Source organism: Empidonax traillii, unplaced genomic scaffold (assembly GCF_003031625.1).
Source record: "Empidonax traillii isolate 1590-97213 ecotype Southwest subspecies unplaced genomic scaffold, ASM303162v1 scaffold141:size962631, whole genome shotgun sequence".
Lineage (NCBI taxonomy): Eukaryota > Metazoa > Chordata > Aves > Passeriformes > Tyrannidae > Empidonax > Empidonax traillii.
The window spans coordinates 590,634-612,705 of record NW_020955334.1 but is presented as its reverse complement, the minus strand read 5'-3'; the positions used below and the strand labels follow the sequence as shown (position 1 = coordinate 612,705).

The window sequence follows — 22,072 nt, the reverse complement described above, 5'->3', positions numbered from 1 at the left end:
ATTACTTTTAACAACATGACGAATTAAGGCTTTACAAGCAACTGGTTGCAGCCAACAGCTCTGCCTAAGTATACTAGTTTATCCATATATCTCCTTTGTCCTGTTTTAACTGTATCTGCAGCATTTTATTATTCTCCAGTCATATGTAAAAGAACAAATTCATGTTTTAATAGAAATCCTGGAAATAAGACCCATGCCTTCAAGTGCCTGACTTCTAGGCTGGAGATTTCTTAGTCCAACTAACCCCAGTATATTTTGAGTTCTTTGTGCCATCCTTCCATCTTGGGTTGGAATTTTGATTTCTGTACCATCTTAGTACTCATGAGGGTTTTTTGAAATCTGATGGGCAATATGTGAGTATTCTCATGGCCTGGCTTTGTGCCCAGATTGGGAGCCAAGGCTACCTATGCAGTGTGGGCTGTCAGGAGCCTCTAGAGGGCATTCATCACCTGATGACTGCCTAGTTCAGGTTCTCTGACTCACCTTCCAGCCATGCCTCTCACCTTTCACTGACTAAAGAGAGGATTGTCATGTCTATAGGACTGTAGACATTGTTAGGTGGTGTCAGTGCTTCTCTTGTACAGTTAGTTACTTGAATAAGCTCCAGTTCTTTTGCCTTAATGCTTATTTGTACAGCTTAAGAACATCTTACTGTATTAAGTGTATTTATGTATAATTTTATTTCCTTTTCACTTTGTCAGCTTTATTTATGACAAGTATCACTTCAGCCCTGTACTTGTGTCTGTGTTTTAGCTTAGTTTGTATTCTTTACGAATCTTATGTATCCTTCTGATATCCTTTGCTTAGATGGTTAATTCATATAGTAGGCTTGAGACTTAACTTGAAATCTTTTATCCCTTTTCTTGGGTTGTATGTTCCAATTAACTCTTTTGATTTACAGAGTATGCCAAGTTTTCTTTTTTCTGTATTCAAGTTCTTGAGCTATTCCAGTTCTAGTTTAGTTTACCAACCCTCTCCTTTAATTAATCCCCTTCTGCATTTGAAATCAAGAACCTTAGTTCTAGGCTGTCTTGTGTTTGTTCTTCAGTTGATTTGCAGTGAAGGATATTTACTTTCACCAGCTTTTCTTCACTGCTTGCACAAACTAAAGCTCCAAAGAGAATTACAATTACATTTTTTCATTTAGAAATCTTTAGGACTGTCTGAATCTATGGAATTTTCCTCTTTCTGTATTCAGAGTTCTCCTGAAATGAAGCCTATTGCTCTACTTACAAGAAGAAACTCTTTCCTCATCAAGTATTAGACGATAGATTTTGAAGTATGTTTACGGTAACCTCCAAGTCATCTAATAGAACAAGATAATAATGTAATAACTTTATAAACATATTTCCTGCTATACAGTCATGTTTGATAAAGTCATAAAACCTGTCTGCCATTCAGTTATCCATGCAAATATCTCATTTTTGTCTGCATTGCTCTTGCTGTGTTTCAGAACAGATGAGTTCATTCAAAAGACGATCCGTGAAACCTTTGCTCACTGCACAGTGCTGACCATTGCACACCGCTTGAACACCATTATTGACAGTGATAGGATTATGGTAAGACAGTGCTTAATTTTTCTTTCCTGAAGAAGAATAATGTTATTGCCTCTTTCTTCTTAATTTTGATCCAGAAGTGGGTAGGGGTTTAAGTCATAGTTTAGGCTTATCCCAGTTAACCTAGTTAACCTCGTTGCTGTGGTTAGCAACTCATAAAACTCTAGACATAATGACCTGAAAGAGTTCTTACCTTCTCTGGCTTTCCAACCCACAAGGCATGAACCCATTGCAGGTGAGGTGCAGCAGCACAGCAAATAAACTCTGCCGGTACTAGGAGCCTGTGAAGACACACCCAAGAGGTTCTGGACAGAGTCAGCTGGATTCGGCCAGGTTTATTAATTCAGTCTCGGTGGGCTGAGGAAGGCAGTGACAATAGTTGCTGTGGGATATGTGAGGAGGAAGTGGTGGAGGTTCTGGGGCAGGAGACATGGAGGTAAGGAGGCAGCAGCTGCCCCGGGGCAAAGGTAGTGATGGGAGAAGTGGAACTAGACTGGTGAGGTAATGAACATGGCCAGCTTTGTAAAGCAAGGTTCAAACAGCAAAGATGAAGCACTACCAATTCAGCAGCCTCTGCCATCTTTGTTCCAACAGAGCAGTGATATACTCTATCTGCCATCTTGTCTGCCCCACAGTGCGTTGCACACGCATAGAAATTAGGAAATACTTGCTGATTATTTTCATGAAGGCAATGGTATTCCCTAGACTCTCAGGAAATCAGGCTGGTTTATGTCCTTGAAATGATGTGCAGCCTGCAGTTTTACCATTTTCTGCAATAAGAACATGAGCCCTTTGCAAGTATTTCCCTCACAACCAGTTAGTGAAATAACTGACATAGTGGGCAAACTGTGTTTGTAAGTGAAACTCAGATTTAGCTGGGTTTCAGGCAGAAATTACCTCTCACCTCCTGGTGGTAACCTTAAAAAAATACCCTCTCCAACTTTTCTTTTATGAAAGTGAAACATGGTAAATCTTTTCATGTTGGAGTTGTTTGGTTGGTTGGTTGTTGTTGTCGTTTTTGTTGTTTTGTTTTGGTTTTTTCCTGGATACTCAAAAGATTTTAAAATCTTTGATAAGAGTTACAATGGTTGTCTGAAGTACACAAAATGAAACAATGGCATCTGCTGAGCTGAGTGGTGTTCTGAGGAGTAGAATGGATTGTGAGCTGAGTGATTATAGTTTACTTACAAAGAGAGAAACCAGCAGAACTGCCATAAGGAGTCACATAATTGCAAGCATTTAACGTATAATAAATAAATATTTTCTTCACTGGTGAATGCCTCCCTGCAGGTTTAATGGATATGTTGGTGTTTTCTACAACTAACGTGAACAAAAGATTTGTGAGGAAACAACTGTGACCTAATTAATAGGTGTATGTGTTTGTTAGCTGTCCAAAGAGATTTCTGTGGGTTTTGGTTCATTAGTTACCATTAACGTGTTATACACAGAATGCTCTTTCCACAAAGATGTTTTCCTAGTTTTACCCTTATTATCATGAAGTTGCAATGAAAACTAGATGTTTTATTTACAATTTTTTTGACCAAAAATCATTGGAGCAAAGATTAGAAATTGCCCTTTTCTCCAAACTACTCAGGATAATTGCCAGTTACATAGCTACTCTACTGCATTTTTAGAGTCTGTACGTTATTCTTACCCTTATGTTGTTTCAGTTTAGCCACTATCAAGATTTTTAGTTTCCTATTTGTCTAATAGTCTTTTTTAATGCCTTTGGCCTCTTCAGAGTATTAAGAAACAGATTGGCAAGAAGATATGTCTTTGAGTCTGCAAACAGTAAACATTTTTCATCTCTTTACTTTGCTGCATATTGATCTTCTTACAGATTTCTGTAATTTCTTGACAGAGGAGGGTGAGAAGCATAGGATAGAAAGAAGGGGAAAACTGACATGTGACTTAGTAACAAGCCTGTTTTCTTGACATCCTTACTCAGTTAGTGATTCTGTTTATGAACAAATCAGAAATACGATCACATATTTAGAAAGATCAGAGTTATGGCAGGTGTGCTTTTGTTACACTTTAATTACTTGGTTTACTCAAGCATGTAACTTCTAATGGGGATACAGCAGAATTTTGGAAGAATAACATGTTAAAAATGCCAGGAAAAAGAATATTCCTCTAGAAGATTAGCTATTAGTTAATGAGAGTTATTAACAATAAAAACAGCATTCATGGAAAATTCATCATTTACTTCAATATCACAAAAATCGAGAAGACTCAACTAAAGAAAGCGTTCAGTGTGTTGTATAATTTGGTTAGTCAACAGTGTGTTTTAGTAGTTCACAAATTTGACTTGATACGGATTCTTTTTTAAGAGTCAGAAATGCACAAACAAATTGCATTGTTATTCCATTACCTGGTATTACTAAAAATTCTGGTTTTGTTTCGCCTTTAACTGAGACCTCTAGGTATAATAATGCCTTCATTTATAAGCCATCCCAAATCTCTGTTGTTTGCTATCATGATCAGTTTTAGAGAATGGAGGAGAAAGAACAAAGATAGAACCTAGCAGTCGGAATATCAACCATTGTCTTTTGACAAATAATGAGTAAAGTTATTTTGAAACATATTTTGAGCAGACTTGTTCAACACTTAATTCAATCACAAAAGTCCAAGCCCGTTCCTGAAAAGTATACATAACATAGGGCTTCCCTCCCTTCCCACTGAATCAGACTGAAAAGAAACCTCCTGCTCACAGCAGGGTCAGCACTGATTTCAGATCAGGTTGCTCAGGGCTTTTTCCGTCTGGGTCTTGAAAACCTTGAAAAATGGAGATTCCACAGTCTCTCTGAGCAACCTGCCCCCTCTGCCATGAAATATTTTTTCCTTATATCCAGTGAAAGCTTTGTTTGTGGCAATTGTTTCTTGTTTTCCCACTCATTAAAGAGCCTGCTTCTGTCTTCTGAGTAAATGCTTTGTAGAAATGGGAAGGTTGCTGCTAAATCCCATGAAGACATCAGTTCCCCAGGGTGAACATGCCCTGCTCCATCAGCCTCTCCTCACAGGTCAAGTGCTCCAGTACACTGGACACTCTGGTAACCCTATTTCAAACCTGCTCAAATTTGCCTTCCTCTTTCTTTTACTGAGGGTCACCATATTGCAGATTTGGTCTGATGAGCACTGAATAAAGCAGTTCCCTTGATCTGCACTCCTGTTGATAGCCACAGCACACTGCTTGACTCCTGTTCAGCTTACTGAACACCAGGACACCACCTCCGTTTCAGCACAGCTGATGCCCAGGCAGTTACTCGCCACCTGGTACTGATGCAAGGAGTTGATCCTTTCCAGATTCAGGACTCTACATTTGTCATTAGTGAGTGTCACAAAGTTCATGCTGACTTACTCCTTTCGCCTGTCTAGACCTTAAGAGCTTTGAATGTCAACCCTGTCTTGAGTGTGTTGACTGCATTCTCCAGCCTGGTGTTGTCCACGAGGTTTTGATTTAATTCATTTTAATTGCTGGTTAAAGTAGAACTTTCCAAAAAAAAAAAAACTGTGTGCCCTTAGGGTTAATACAAACATTAAAATTTAAAAAAAAAAAAAATTGAGAACAGAAAATAATTTTGTGAAAGTCATGAGAAAATGTCAAGTTGGATGAGTATGGAAATAGGAACTGAACGTGAACTGTTGCATGTCTGCTCACACCCACCGTAATAACCGGTTCTATTTTAGAAGAGAAGAAAAGCCTACTGGAAGAGGGAGAAAAGGAAGAACAGAATCTATTTTATACAACTATAGACAAATCTGGCCTCAGGAGTTGTTTTAATTCTCGTTTGTTCCATTCCCAAAACCATACCTTAGCTTTCATAATCCAGGTCACGCCTTAAGAGTATTTCCATTATATCTGTCTTAGTGATAAACACATTTTATCAGAACTTCAAACGCTTAAAATCATTGAGGGAAGAGCTGTATTGTGTAATGTGATACTCTCTAACCCAATCACCTCAATGAGTAATACTACGTTGCACTTGCATAGGACCTTTCATCTGGAAATTGTAACGCTCTTTATAAACATTAATTAATTAAACTTCAAACACCTGGGTGAGATAGGGAAGTATCCATACAATCTTTGGAACCAAAGTTGGAAAGACTTGTTAAGTCAGACCATCAAATAATACTACCATAAAATTATAATCCAGCGGTTTTCAAGCTCCTTTTTTTTCTTCCCTCTGTGCTGCTCCAGCATCTAATAGGCCACTTTCTCATTCCTTTTTCTTCATTACATTGAGAAACCAGGTGGTAACTCCTCCTGTCAGGTGCTAGCAGTACCTTTGGCACAGGCAGGCACTCTGCTCCCTGGCAGAAGGGGAGGATAGGATAAATGCTGCAGTTACCTCTTCCATGATGGCAAATCCTGGCAGAAGCTCAGCTTGGGCTTGTTGCTTCATTGGCCCCTCATTCCATGTAGCTTTCCCACCACCACAACAGCTGCTTGCCTGTCCTGTCCTCACCCTCTGTAGAGGGCAAGGGCATTTTACGTAAATTGCATCTGCAGCCTGGGGCAGCAAGAGGCACCACTCCCAAGAATTCCAGCGGGATCTCATAAAATCCCTGTCACCAGTTCCTCCCTCTCCTCTCTGCTTCCTTCTCCAGGTTGAGAAATACTTTTTAGAAACTGTTTTTACAGAGGAGAAAACAGAGGCATACAGAAGTTGAGCCTCACCCAGGAACATAGTGGTTCAATAGCAAATAAAGTATATGCATCTGCTGAGAACCTGGTGCAGTTGTTTACTGTGTGTGCTATGCTGTGGCATCTCTAGAGGAAAGCCACAGAGTAGTCAAAACTTGTGCATTTTCAATGACAAATATGTTTCTCCATAGTGAGTTTTCCATATCAGTGCAATACTTCTTTGAAATGGAAACTCTTTATGCAAGCAGAACCTGATCTAGTAATTAAAAACTGTCATTCAAATAGGAAGTTTTTGATGAGAGAATCATGGGAAGAGATTTGATTTATTTATGGGAAAACCTGTTGTGGTTACATCCTGAAATGACTAATATTCAGGGTAACAATACAATGCACTTCACAGCCAGACCTGAGTTGGTTTTTTGGTCAATAGGAAACAACTTCCCACATCTTTATGGTAAGCCTCCCTCGTTCAGTTATTCTCATTTTTCTGATGTTGCGTTTACCGCGGTGGAACATCTGGGTCTCAAATCAGGCACTGTGTTTCATGCATGGGTCCTGCTGATACCTTCATGTGAGCTTTCCCTGCAGTGGCCCAGCTTCAGATGGAGATGTGGAGAATGTGGGAAGGTAGTGGTGGTACATTTAAATTAATAATACTGAGTTAAAGTCACGAATGCTATGGTCTATTGACTCTTCCTTTGGCTTTTTTTTTTTTTTTCCCATTTATTTAAATATCACTGCAGGATAGTGAATGTGTTTTACAGAAAATCTTGACATTCAGTTTAGAGGAGAGTACATAAGTTACAAGATACAGAAATATGCAGTCCTAGTTGTAGAACAGTTCTTTGTGAAAACTGTGTGTTGACTCTCTCATTTATGTATGTACATATGGGACTGTTTCATTGGTGGAGGGCTACCCACTGTCAGATAGAGGCCCTCAAGTGCTCAAGATGTCTAAGAGAGTTGGATTGATGAGACTGTAAATATTCTTGGAGCGAGCCTTGGACAATAGAACAGGAAACTTTATGAAAATAAGAAATAATTAGGACTACATTTAGAACTTCTGTTCAGTCCTACAAAATTCTACGTCAGGACAACTGCAGGGGTATAAAATGTTTTTTTTTGTGATTTTTTGTTCTGTAGCACAAAGCCAAAAGGGGTTTTGACCTTTTTATTAGCCCAGTATCTGGAGTGTGGTGAAATATTATTGGATATTATACTTCTGCTGTTGAAGTCTGTTCTGTTAAAAGAATATAAAGGGAGCTTAATGCATTATAGTAGCTAGAATGAATGCCAAATTTTTGCAACTAGGCATCTGATTTTTCATAAAAACCTTGAAGCATCTTGTGGGTCTGAATCCAGTAATTCACAGTAAAATTTCTACATTCGTATTAGTGCACCTCCTGTCATTTTTCAAAAGGAACAAACACTAATAAAACTCCTTTCCTGACTTAGCCTCTGTCTTGAAAATATGGACTAGGGAATATTGGAACTAAATTTACTATTTTTTAATTCAGCCTAAGAAAAATCCCAGTTTTCTTGTGGGACCAAAGTGAGTAAAGAAATGTGAAGATAAGAATATGAAGGAGGATACTCATGGAAGGGGACCTGCATGGAGAGCAGAGGGCCTGGGAACCATTAGATTTCTCCTTTCTTTTGTTAAATCAAGTCTTTCAGAGTCTCTGGAAGAGCTGAGTGTCTAGCAAGTGATTTTTCAGAAATGGTCAGTTTTGTTTTGCTTCTGAACAAAGGCAGTTTTCACTGTTCCCAGATCTTTTGAAACTAGGTTGATATTTATCAAACCACAAGGGAAAACCAAATCCTTCCATGTTGTTTCTTGGAATTTAATAGTTCAGTTCCACAAACATCAACAGTGAAATTATTGCTTTCAGAGCAATTACCATTAAGAAAAGATATTGTAATGATTTATAGGCCATGTTTTGCATAAAATACTGAACTGTGTGATGGTTGTGTATCAGAGCAAGTCTTGTCAGCTGAGAAATGTCTATGACAGTAGTAAGTATCACACCTGGCCCAGCTGTCTCTAAAAGGAATCAAAATCCCAATGAGCTCGAAAATATACTAGAATTGTTGATTCTCTTTGCGAGTTTTAAGCCATGCCTTGCATCTTTGAGTTCTTAAAAGCTGTTCTCATTTCAAGAGGGCTGCCCAACAAGATTCTTCTTTTGCCTAAATAAAACAACCAATTACTAAGGGAGTACTTCAGCTGGATTTGAATTCTACAGGAAGTGAAGCCAGTGTTTGATGAACCTTGATTTCTTATTCTGTCAGGCATTTGTGTGTGAATGTGTTACCATCAGTATAAGAACAGGATGGTTGGCTGATGTTTCTTCAAAGACAATGGTATGGCATCTAGACTATAGTAGAAATACTAGCACATCTTTAGAGAATTATTTTTGCTCTCTCAGAAATATTGTATTACTGTTTAGGAGCAAATTAGTCCAGGTCATGCTGGTGGCTGATGCTCTGAGCAGAGTTTCTGATAAGGTGAAACTGTGTGCATGGCAGCTGAGCCACAAGTTCATTGTCATCAGAAACTGATAAAACCAGGAGACATGCTCAGTCATCTGCAACAATATTCCTTAACCTCTTGAAAAGTATAGTATCTGTGTAGCTTATCTAACTTTCTAAGGCACTCAAAAGCCTTAATAAAGACTAGGATATCTTAAACTGAAGTATATCTTCTATCGCTTCAGGGACACATTTGAGCCATTTTTCAGTCCCAGTTGAGAAATGCGGCTTTACAGTGATGGAAGCAGCCATTACTGATTGACCAAGGGAGAGTTTTGTCAGAACATGTACAGCTGTTGGTAAAGCACTGGCATGAGGTCCCTTCATAGCCTCTAAGGCAAGGGTTGAACTTATGCTGGTGTCGATGTTTTGAGGTGAGGAAACTGTACAGTACAGGAGTCATTTGCAGTGTGTGGTTTTTACAGGCTGCTTTTCTCCAACAAGATACAGAAGGAGTTAATATCAAATGATTAGCAGTAGAATGAGTCTCATTGCTACACACATAATTGATATTTTTCCCCACAACGTTCCAAGCAGCTTACAGTGGTATGCCATCCATTGGAGAAAAAGAAGATGGATTTTTAGGTCTCTGCAAGAAACTTAAAGAAAACCTATGTACAACAGTTTCCCAGGCAGTGCTCAATCTCCCGTAAGTTACAGCCCGAGAGTAGTTTCAGTTTAAAGAAATGCACTGTTGTGATTACAGAACAAAATGTCCAAAGTTGCCTTTTCTGTGAAGCAGGGGAAGGTGGGTAGGGGCTATATGTCAAATCCCAGTGGCCAGTGGCAGGTTATTTGACACTAAAATTTGTTTTCAGTTACTGATGGAGTAATTTGTAACCTTGAAGTAGCTTGGGGTCTACTTTGATTAAAAGTGAAGACTTAAAAAAATTTAAAAACCCAAATGAGAGCCAAAAAAAACTCCACCAACAACAATAAAAAAAAAAGAGGGGAGGGGCACTTTAAAAAGAAAAGAAAAAACCAATCTCTAAATAGTTCTTAGTTATATCTGCAGCCTTCTCACTGTTCTTCGATGTTCGCAATATGTTTAGATGAGTTGATATTTATAAATGATTCTTCAGAGAAGTATGTGCTTGCTTCTGGTCTGTTTTGACAAACCATGATGAGACGGAATAGACAGAACATGCTTGCATCTGAACTTAATGCCAACTGGAACACAGGCTGTTGACTCTTTCCCACAAAGCTATGTATTGTCTTGGGTAAATATATTTCTTATAATATGATGTAACCAGAAGCATCTCCTGAATATTCCCCTCTTCCCAGGACTTATTGAAGATCATCTTGATGTATGCTCTCTGAGGAAAACATTGTTCAAAGTTGTACTCCTAGCAGAGTTTTGAACTTTAATAATAATTTTGTTGTTTGGTGATGTCTTCTCCAAGTCTAAATTAAATCAGATGTATTCCCAAGGAGATAATTTGCTTGAATTATTTTCCTTTTGAATAGGAAATAAAAACATTTATGATCAACTCTTAAATGTCCCATTTCCCCTCTGGCTTTATGGTGAATATGAACGTGAATAAGAATACTAGTCATTCCTCAATAATAATTGAAATAAATTCCCATGCCTCCCTCCTCTGTTGCTGAACACTTCCAACCTTGGACTGTTTTTTTTCTCAGAATGTTTTATAACTATTGTTCTCTTGGTTTGTCTGCTTTTGTTGCTGAAAGTTTGAAAACGCAGGATTTAGAACTTTCTTTTTTTGTGTCTATGGGTAGCAGCAAGTACATGGTGTTTGTTACAGCGTTTCTAAAGGCCCTTGTTCTTTCTCTTTTTGTGGCGAATGGCACTTCTTTTACATATATTAATCCACAAAGAAAATTTTAAAATTCACTTACAAAATGAGTCCTTGCTTTTCCAAAATCCTGTGCCAACAGAACAATAAAATTAATTGCAGGAGTCATCAGGGAGAAAGGTGTTCTCCTGGCTCTGCTGCCTCGATCTCTGCTTGACTGGACTATCTTGATGTAGTATCCTCATTGTTCATTGCTTCATTTCTCTCTTTTCTTTGTGAAATGGATCTCAGGTTTCTTTTTCACCATTTTATGTTTTCCTTTTTGTCTTCCTTCCCCTGCTTTTTTGTCTTGGTTAATACATTAAACCATGAGGCTATGGAATGGAAATACTGCAAAGTTTGGGGATTTGGGGAGAGGCCTAGGCAAGGTGGGGGTAAATACCCTTTTAGGTTATAGCTCAGGCAAAATGTAGTTGTCAAATCTTACCCAAATTTAGTTCAGCAACATTTTTGTGGCATAGGCAAATACTACTTCTGTGTGAACTAGAGTTAACATAAACAACACATTTAAATGGCTAATAATCTTTTCATGTTTGCCATTTCAGGTCAGTCAGGATCAAATACTTATTGTCTGTCTGTCCTTCCCTGACATTTTTTATCTCACTCTTTCTGTGTTATTCTGTGCCTCAAATATCAAACAATTGCTGTTCAAAACTGTTTTGTTTTTTACCCAACATGTTACTTACCCTTCTGAAAAGATCACAACAGGGATGAAAAGTCACTGCTCCAGCCTATTCAACAAGAATGAAACATTAGATGGAGTAGAATTAGGTGGCATGCAAGGATTTTACTCAGGAAGAATATATCATTTGAGCCCTCTTTGAACTTAAGATGTCTGTATTGCTGCTTGAGTAAGGCTAACTTGGGTAGCTATAGGTAAAGAGTGGTTTCACCTTACCCAGGGAGGTGAGCAAATTCCATTGAATAAAAATTTTCCTGTATGCTTTCTTTTGCGTGATCGCCAGCAACCAGTTTTGTAAATTTTGTGCTCTTGGAATTACTCTTTCACTAGAGAAAATCCTGTTGAAGTTGTAAAGGTGGTACTTCAAAGGCAAGAACAGTGCAGGCAAGTTAAAAGAAGCTGCCAGTGCAAGAGGCTGGAGAATCTGGCCCTGGTTTTATGTATGACCACTTTGGGTTTATGTAGCTTTATGTTGTTTGCTTTTATTTTACTATGGGCTGTCTTAAGCATTTCAGAGGCAGTTAGCTCCCACAGAATGATTATGAGTCTTTATTTGGTGTATTTTATAAAGAGTCAAACCAAGGAGCTGAAAAGTTGACTGATTTGTGCAAAATCCCTCCCTCTCAATATCTGCGTTAAAGTCTGTGATGAAATCGCAGCCTGATTCAGAGTCAAGTGCTCCTGTGTGTGTCCTCTCTAATCTCCCTACTGATCTGATTTCGCCAGCTACAAGCTTCTCTGGCTTTTCTGTATCAAGTTCCACTGGTACAACTGCCTTGGAACACATCTGGGTTCGATTCTGTTGGATTGTGCTGTGATAAGCGCTGCAAGTTGATCAGAAAATATGTGACTGGTAAACACCAGATTCCACCTTTCCTGAATGATTAGCTGGCTTTTTGAAGTTCTAATGATTTTAATTTGGCTTGGAGTCAGTGAGTAAGAGTATGCAAAGCCTTAGCCAAAGTACCTATTTATTTATTTAAATTTTATCAGCACATATTTCTTCAAAGAAGAGTACCTATCTCTTTGTCTAAGCGCTTTTTAATAAATGTATAAATATATAAACGTATCCAAGTAAATCAGCTTAAATTTTCTCTTTTGTCTCATAGATGACAGCAGTTAGTAGACAGTGTTTTTTCTTGGTGAACAGGGTTTATAGAGTATTCCTGACTTGTAGGAGTGATATTGTCTGTTTGGTTTCATTCGTTATTTTCCTTTATTTTTCATTTCAGATTTTTTTAAAAAGCACAACTTGTTTTCCTACAGTTGTTCTATTTTCATAACATAAGATTGTTTTTATTCCCGAAGAAAGGCTATGAATAGGTTAATGATTTGTTTAAAATGTGAATGTGGTTTTTCTAGATAGAAACTGCTCACTCTATCCATTCATCTTCTGGATTTGGCTGTTTAAAACTTTTCAAGGAAGAATAACTTTTTCATTTTTCCCAGGTTCTCCGGAGGTGAAAGATGGTGTTTGTGGTTGTTTCAGATATTTGCAAAATGAATGTTACAATTCCAATACTGCAGTAATATGATTTTTCTAAAACCCTCTATTTTTCTGTTGCAGTCCTTTTTTTGTAAGAGACATATTTAATGAAGGTGCTTTTTGTTTCCTCTCTTAAGGAGTGGTTGTATAATACAGTGCTATGCTGAAAGCTATACAAGGCACCAGAGATGTTCTGTGCTGTGGCATAGATTTAAATGTTGAATTGTATAGGATAATTTATTGCATTTTTAAGGAAGCTGTCCCTAATTGTGACATACTGTGGTATAGAAAAGATTGTGATTAAAATTATGTTTGTAATGAATCATTAAATATCAGATTAAATGGGATAGGACTAATTACATTGAAAAATAAATATCTGTGCAACTATACCTTTGCAGGTAAAATACTGCAGCTATTGTATATTAAATTACTATATATTGTGCTATGCAATATTACTAATATTACAACATTTTTGCATGAGCACTTTCTTCAGCTATAATGCCAAACAGTACTGGAAATCACTTGCAAAGAAAAATCATAGGCTGGATGCTCTAAGTTACGAGCTTTTGAAATTAGCAAATATCTTCTTGTAGGTTTCTGTGCATACGATTTATAAAATTAGATGCAATTATGCTGCTGTTGTTGGCTGAGTTATTTTCCATTCAAATGCCCTGTACTTAAGTGAACCGGAAGGGAAGGGGTGGGTGCCTCTCCCCAGGTGTTGGGTCCCTGGTGTCAAACAAGTCAGCAGCGATCTCTCCACCTTATTTTCACTGTGGTGCAGACAAAACTGTGCCCCTTCGCTGTGGGTTTTGTCACTGACCAGAGTCCAGGCCACTTGGAGATCTGCTGTGCCCTTGGCCATCAGGGTGCTTTGTTTCAAGGAGCCGCGCAGGCAAAGGGCATGTTGGAGAGTTTCCTCACAGGACAAAGGATTTACCTCCAAGCTTATTGGAGATTCTTCTTTCAAACACAAGTTTGCAAACTATTTTTGTTATTTTGGAAGTTGTCCTCACAATACATTTTATTAATTTCTTTCCTGAAATTATGAGGTCCTTTTTTTTTTTTTCCCCCCCCCTCACAAGTATGTACACCACAATTATGGCTTGAGTTTTGAGTCCTTGAAGTCCTTTTTTGTGGCAATATCTTTGTCAATAGCATGCCATGTGTATTCAGTTTTTTATTTATATAAGAATAAAAATATTTTCTGAATTACTTTGTTTTCTCACATAAATTCGTTCTCTCTTCTTTTTTTTTTTTTTTTCTTTCTTTTTAAACTTCATTACTCCTACTCATGGCCTAAAGTACTGAACTTGTGGACTAATACCCAAATCTCTTTCTTGAGTCAATACCATTAATTCATAAGCCAGTTAGGTATTTGAGTGCATTGCATTTGTCAATATTGACATTTCCCTGCTATTGTGTTTCTCATTCTTTTAGGTTAGTTAGGTGTATCTGAATCTCTGGCCTAGACTTACCTGCACATTTTTGTGTCATTTGCAGGTTTGTCACTTCTCTGATACCTCCTTTTCTGATGACTAACACAATCATAGCTACCATATATGCCAGAATCATGTGGTTCCTACTTGTTCAGCTTTCTACAAAGAAAACTGTACTGTGTATTTCTAATCTCAGTTTCTGTTTAGGTTCTTGAAAAGATTTGTCCCTTGTAGCACAGCTATTTAGTTACACCAGATATCTTTTGGAAATCCATATAAACCATATCTGCTTTAGTTTTCTTATGGTGCATTAAGAATTATATCAGATTTGTGATTGCTAATGCTGTAGAGAACAAATTCTACCTGTGACCTGCGTGTCTTTTTCTGACTGTTTTAATGACTGTCTTAACTAAATCACTGTCCTATCTCAGAACATACATGCTAGTCTAAAAGTTCCCTGAATTAACCCCATAAGGCTTTTCAAAATGTAAGCACAATATTTGCTATAGTACAGTCTTAAATTGAGTCACTAGTGTGAGAATATTTTCTTGGAGGTTCAATCAGCTTATTCCTGTCTTTTTTTTCTGATATTTTTGATTGTGTATATTTTCTGTAGCTTGCTAACTTTTTAATTTTTAATTTCTGTTTTTTTCTTTCTCCCCTCCCCTCTTTATGGGTACCTATGCCTGTGGTGGCATCACATCTTTTTTTATGTAGAAAGAATAGGTTCAGGGTTAAGTATCTTTCTAACACGTAGTTGGCAAAACTGATGCAAGAAATTGTTTATCTTTTCAACAACACCCTCATTTTCTTTAATTACATCTTCACCTCCTCTAATTCAAAAGACCTACTTATTCTCCCTTAACCGTCTTGGTGGTTATTGCGTGGTTTTTACCCACAGCTGTTTACTTCAGAGCCCATTTTGGGCTCTTTGTTTCCTTCTTACACAATGAATCTTGAAAGCTGTTTTGTTGGCTGCACAAACATTGTATTTCCATATTCTGCATAACTTTACATTGGATTCCTATAGGTGGAATGGCTGTAGGGCACTCTAAAAACTGTACAACAGGTCTGTAAACTGAGAAAGTGCTGTACTAGTTTGAAGAGGACGTACTTCATTTTCAGGGTACAAAATTCATTTTAGTACTAAATTGCATGCATTTCCCCCTTGCTTGTAGTCGCCTACATTTGGTTTTTAGTCTCTAACACTTAGTTTTTAATTTTCTTATGTTAATACGTTGGTTTTTGCTGATTTAACAGGTTTTAGATGCAGGAAGACTGAAAGAATATGGTGAACCTTACATTTTGCTTCAAGAGCAAGACAGCTTGTTTTATAAAATGGTGCAACAAGTGGGCAAGACTGAAGCGGCTTCTCTGTTTGAAACAGCAAAACGGGTAATTTTAGAAGAAGAGATAATTAAGTTTGTCTGTGTAGTTTGTTTATCTCAAGTTAGCATATTCAGTGTTGTAGTAAACCTTCCACTAAAGAGTATGTCAATTTTGCAAGGCAAAGCCATAATTTTCAGTGGGATGTACATGGACTTCCAAATTATAAGTTTATTTATATACTCCCAAGTTGAAAGATTGTCTGGATTTCTTGCCTCCTTTTGTATGTACACAAAACAGTAAGTGTAAATAATATATGACATACCTGTGCTGGGCATTGATCCTAAAACAACTTCCTGTAAAAAAACATGTTAGGGCTGCAGAGTCAAGCATTTATCTGTTATTTGTGTATTTTTTTAAGTTCCCATTGTATTTTAGTTTGGTTTCATTACCTGTGCATTTTATTACGGTCTCTGGGGGTGTGATCACATTTCTACTGTTGTGTATTCTCTTACTTCGTTCTTGTACCCTTGCTCCGTTCTGCACATAGGCTGAGCAGGGCTCAATTAACAAACAGCTGTTGAATGTTTTGTTGCCTCCTTGTTCCCTACAAGGCTCTGTGCCTGATTTACTGCTTACTATTCAAATCCTGCTCTGAGTACAGAATTATTAATATAATTGTGAACATTCCTCTGGCAATCAAAGTGTTTAAGAGACATCAATGGATTAATTTTCATAATATGCCTCTGAGGTGAGGCTATATCATCTCCACTTTTCAGATGGAAAGCTGAAGCAGAGATAAGAAGATAATAAAAGAAATGACCTGTGATTGAAGAGCTCTTTGACTAGCATTGGCTTGCTTTCTTCTTTCCTGATAATTTACCACACAGGATGTCCAGAGCAAGATTTTAATTCGGTGCCAATGAAGTTTCAGGATTGCTTCAGTTGAGACTGGCAGTGCTCAGTTTGGCAGCAGCTTGCTTAATGCTCATGTAACTGTACTTTCAGCATTCAAGTAAGGCACTGATATGAAGCATGTAGTGACTTAAGAAAGCCTTTTAGAGACAAGAATCAAAGGTCTTTAGGTTTTATGCTTTCCTTTCCTCAAGACACTGGATGTGTGGAGCAGAGCTAGGGGATCACAAAGTCCAGACTGTTACCTGAGGAAACAAAACAGCAGTAGACAGGTAACAACACATAAAATGGCAGGTACCTGACTATTTTCCGGCAAGTTGGTAGAAAATGAAAGATTGTGCTGTCATGGAGGCTTCATGGTCGTGTCTGGATGCTATTTTACAGGACCTTTTGAAGATTATAGAAGAGATTTCTGTGTCTATTCATACGCTAAACATTTTTTTTTTCAAGAGTTTTTCAAGTGAAGCATTGTAGCTAAGAGCGTACACTATAAATTCTTGTGTGGCACAAATTGCAGAACTGAGGAAACAGCTTTGTCCTGAACAAAGCTGTGTTACGAGTCCTGCTGTCCCTCTCCACTGCTGCAGTGTAGCTTCATATATTTTATTATTAGAAAGGAATGGATTAGCTGTGTTTTTTGTAGCGTGTGTATGACAATCTGGAGGTTATATAAGTGATGTTTAAAAGGGTAGCTTCAAATTCATATGACCATTGTTTGTAAAATAAAGGCCAGCTTCCTAAGGCTTGATCCTTGGAAAGGCAAGAGGTAAGGCTGTCCAGCTGTCATCTGCAGAAATTTAGCCGTGTCATGCTGTCTCCTTCCTTCCCTGCAGCCCTCCTCAATTGCACAATTGCATTCAAAGATAATTCAAAATGTATAAAAATAATTGCCTGATGTTACTTGCCCATACAGTCATCTGCAGTTACCACATCAATGTTATGTGATTTTGTACAGGAAGGGAAGAGATCCAGGAACCAGTCTCTGCTGAAATGTGGTTTGATGAAAAAGTTTGCTAACTCCCAGGCTAGAAGGCAGATACAAGCTTTAGCATCTGCCAAGAATGCAAAGCATGGTGCTTATCCGCACTCGGCCCAAAAATATGGGAATCGAGAGACTGTATCTCCAGTCAGCAGCTACTCAGAAGCAGAGTTACAGTTCTTTCTGTTTGAAGGACTTGGATAATTCAGGCTTTTTGTTTTTTGCTGTCCCTTGTGCTTCGTGCATACTTTCAGAGAAATTGCTTAGTCAGAAGAGCTGATTCCAATGGCTTTTCTTTTTTGACTAGTAAGTCTGTTGCATGCGTTGCTGTTGGTCTCCTACATTCCTGCTGTGGTTACTAAGAACTGTTTCTACGTAAAGCTTTTTTTCTGTTCTTGGAAAACGGTATGCTGCACATAAAAAGGAATGGTAATATGACATATATAAATACTTTTCAAAAGGCGTTACAGCGGATTGCTTAGTAAAATGGTTTGGAATGTGGCTGTGCTTTGGCAACAATTATTTTGATTTATTGCAATTTGGACCTGTGCAAAACAAACTTGCACCAAGAACTTCTTTCATTAAGGTGAGATTTTCAGTGCGTTTTCTGGAATGGTATGGATTCTGCATGTATCCTTCAAATGCAAATGAGGAGGGACTACACGTCTGAAATTGGAAGACTAACATAATTTAAACAGAAATTCTTATGGGCATCTTGGCTAAGCATTGCAAGATTGAGCTGGTGCTGCAGCCTGAGGCTTCCCAATTGATCCAAAATCACTGTACTATTTGTACATCTCTCTTGGTCGCTCAATATCCCTGTTTTTTGTGCAAATGTCAAAGAAAATAACACAGCCACAGCTCAAATTGGAGACCACTGAGTGTATATTAACTATCCTGTAAGCCTGATGGCAGTTGAGTTGTGCTTGACACTGTGAGACTATGTTTTTTATCTTTGCTCAGTTCACAAGAAGCTACTAGGAGAAAGTCCTACGGGAAAGTGAGAAACAGTCTTCAAACCGTTAAAAGAGGAAAAAAAAAAAAAGGTGCTCAATTATTCAGATAAACAGAAGTTGGTGTGTTCTCCCCACTCTAGGCAGCGTCGCAAGAGGCTTTTCTGCAGGCTTTAGTGGCATCAGGATAGGGCTGGGTTTCTGCCAGTCAGGTTTTGAGCACTTTGAGGAAAAAATAAGGGTCATTTTATTTTATTTTAAAGCTATGACAGATGTGTAAATATTAAAATACTAGGTGTTATCTCACCTCAGTGATTACTTTTAAAAAGGTTGCAGCTCTGTTGGCAGTGGAAGAAACTTGTATAAAGACTTGGGCATTTAATATCTTGAGGGGATTGGGCTCAGGGGAAGAATTGCAATGAGACAGTTGAAAAGCAGCTGCCATTTCATTAAACCTCTAGTAATGTGCCAAGGTTTTCTATTAGCTTTCCATAAAAAAAAAAAAAAAAAAATCACATTCAAAAGCTGCACTAAAAGTATGCCAAAGTTTTATGTTTTAAACCAGGAACGGGATGGGAATATACAACTGGGGCTGCTGTCTGCAGTCTGCAGCGTGTGTGCAGGCAGCAGCCTCATTAACTTCTCTCTGTTGCATCTGATTGTGACAGGTTACTGAGGAATGCCTCTTAACAGGACTTCCAGTTCTTCCCTGGATTCAAATCAGACTTTAATATTCTTTGAAACTTGTAAAGATGCGTATATCTTGTGTTAGCATGTGTGCACGAAAGATGACAGCGGTACTTACAGGAATGATTTTGCAGAATGACTATTTCTTTTTTATCCTGGGTGTCTTATACTTGTATTCATGTATATGAAAAGGATATTATTATGAAACAAACTGAACTTTGTTGACAACACTCTCAAATATAAATTGCAGAAATGTTTCATAAGCTGTAGTCAAAGCAGTCTGACTATGAGACCTAACTCATGACACGTGTCAGCTTCAGAAAGATAGTGTATTTTCTGTTTTTAAAGACTCAAACAAAACTTTTCACATTCTTTTTTGAAAAAAAAAATTACATTTGAAGTCCTTTTTCACCCAAACACATTTTTAGATAAGAGCACACAAGTCTTGACATTATTTCATTTTGTTATGCGCATCTGTCAAGGAACAGAGATATGATACAGCTGCTAAAAACTGATGATTGTGGAACAGTGAAACTTGACAGCATTTCATTTCCTTTATGTTCTGATTATACATTTATCAGGAAACCTGTATCTCTTCTAGTTGAGCTAGAAATTGGTAGAATTCAGGAACTCAAAGGCTTGGCAAAGAACTGTCTTATTATTCGGTATCATCTTACGTTTTAGAGAAGTTGCTTGGTTGAGTCATTGTTAAAGCTTTTGCTTCTTCTTTCATTATTGTGGTTCGCTATCCAGAGATCACATTTCTATAGGCCCTATAACTGCTCTGCAGCACAAATTAAACGCTGGGATATTTCATACATATACTTCGAAGTTTCAATGGTTGTCAATCATAGTTTGTAAAATATAGGGATTACAACCTGATTTTAACATCCAAATCCATTGTGCTCATTTTATGTGTGAAAATGAGAAACCCTTGTGCAGTCGCAAGATTTCACAGCCTCTTTGTCATCCTGTTTTTAATTTATCTCCATGTTTTGAGCTAGTAAAATGATTTTTACTTATCAGTTTAATGTAAAGCAATAAAACATATCTATTTATCTGAATTAACAAAATTTGAGGGGATCTACAGGTTGTGTGGGATTTTTCTCATGTTTTGTTATAATGGAAGATCATATAGTAATTTTGCTAATTTTTCAGTGACATACAGTTACTGAAGGCCACTAACCTGAAGTTCTTTTGGAATTCCTTAAGGATATGTATTTATCTCTACTCTGTTTATCTTCACAAGTTTTGTTTGAAGCCATAAGGTGTTTGAGGCATAATTGCTCACAGAATCTAATATTTTTTTCTAGGTATACTTCAGCAAGAATTACCCAGAAGTTGTTCAGAATGGTCAGCTCACCACAGACTCCTCCTTGGATCCTTCCTCAGGATTATGCGTAACCGAAACTGCACTGTGATTCCTAAGAGCCTTAACTGTTTTCCATAGAATGTAACCCTGAGATCATCTAAACTCAGTGGCAATGTTTGCAAGTGTCAGCGGGAGAGGAAAGGGAGGGGGCGATTCTTTGCACTGGACATCCTTCCTATTTAATACTGAGAAGAAAATTTTTACTGTCCCTGTTTCTTTAATTTCAGTGCAATATGTTTTCCTATCCAACTAATAATGTTTGTGTTGCTAAGGAAATTAGGCAGATTCAGTTTTTGTTTGAAAGTTACGTGGTAGAGATCTCTTTTATTTAAACAGGTGCAGGACACCTAACAGGTCTAGGGTGCATATTTGGAGCTTATTAAAATAATTGGAATGTGTCTTTTTTTTCCTTTTAAAAATATTTTGAGAACAAGCAAAACCAAAATTTTTTCAGTGTCACTTTTGTCGTGACAACTGTGTCTAAACAGCAGATTCGGTAGTGTGCAACTTAGTTGTCCAGAGCAACTGCTATAAGTAGCTATGCAGGTTGATAGAAAAAAGACTTGAAGAAGCCAAAAATACTTTTTGTTTTTGATAGCAGAAAGAAAAAAGTATACTTATTTTTTGATAAATAGTTCAAATAATGCTGTTCAAGATGAGTGTAAATATCAGTTTTATTTTGCTAAAATCCAAATGCTGAAAAATCAATCTCAATCTTCTGTACTTTAGAAGAAAACTACCACATTTGCACTGAAGAAATATTTAAATAATTTAACATACATTCCTCTTTTTATCCAGGTTATCAGAGAAAAAAAGGTATTAAAATAACTTGAGGAAACATTTGAATGACATGTCATTATACCTAAATACCGTGTAGTACAAAGTTATCTTCAACACAGCACATTGAAATGTATACATTATTTGCATTTATTGTGCCTTAATATTTGTGCCTTCAAGCCAAAGCTGTAACTGCAGGGTACACAACAAATTCATTAAATATATGTTAAAAATGTGTAACCTTAGTATGTTTAAAGTTTTGCATTAGGGGTTCTGTTGAACTTAAGCTGTTTGAAGTTACCATCCTGCCAGAATAGGTAGGGAAGTACAACCTGTAGTTTCAAGTGGCTGTTGCTGATGGTGAGAGGAATGCAGTGAGAGAGAGGGGTTCAATATTCATAAGTTATGTTCTGATTCAGCAAAGCACTTTAACACAAAGGCACTATTCCTGTGTTTGAAATATAAATCAAGCAAGTGCTATGCTGCTTCAGACTTTTTCAAGTTTAGTGAGCTACTCTTTGAGGTCCAGTAGAAAATGCATCTATTCATCTTGCTGTTTAAAGGGCACAGGAGAGACTAAAAGGCAACAGATCTCTTCAGGACATGGTAAATATTGTGCTTTTTAAAAAATACTGAAGATGCTTGCTATTACCTTTGTCATGCCAAACAATTGTTATTTACCCGATGTTCGCCCAGCGGTCTAAAAGTAAGGTGAGCACAAAGGTTTCTCATTTCAAGCAGTTGTACCAGAAAAATAATTTAATCAAATGCAAAGTTACTCTCTCCTTACTGAGAAGTAAACTGAGGCCAAAGCCTGTGCCTCGGCAAATCGCTCATCTGCGAGGACTTTTTCCTGCTCAGGAACCAGTCCCATGGTGAGAGGCAGAATCCTCCTTCCTCTGTTGC

General features: G+C 37.6%; 1 protein-coding gene across 5 annotated transcripts in view; it reads left to right on the top strand.

Annotated features, from left to right (window-relative positions):
- Positions 1-22,072, top strand: part of ABCC4 (ATP binding cassette subfamily C member 4) — a 147,820-nt gene extending 125,748 nt beyond the window's left edge. For all 5 annotated transcript variants that reach the window (XM_027884253.1, XM_027884254.1, XM_027884257.1 and 2 more), the window contains 3 exons: positions 1,454-1,559; positions 15,418-15,552; positions 20,331-22,072. In XM_027884253.1, coding sequence (XP_027740054.1) covers positions 1,454-1,559; positions 15,418-15,552; positions 20,331-20,438 — 349 coding nt within the window. In that variant the 3' untranslated portion in view covers positions 20,439-22,072. The remainder of the gene's footprint in view (positions 1-1,453; positions 1,560-15,417; positions 15,553-20,330) is intronic.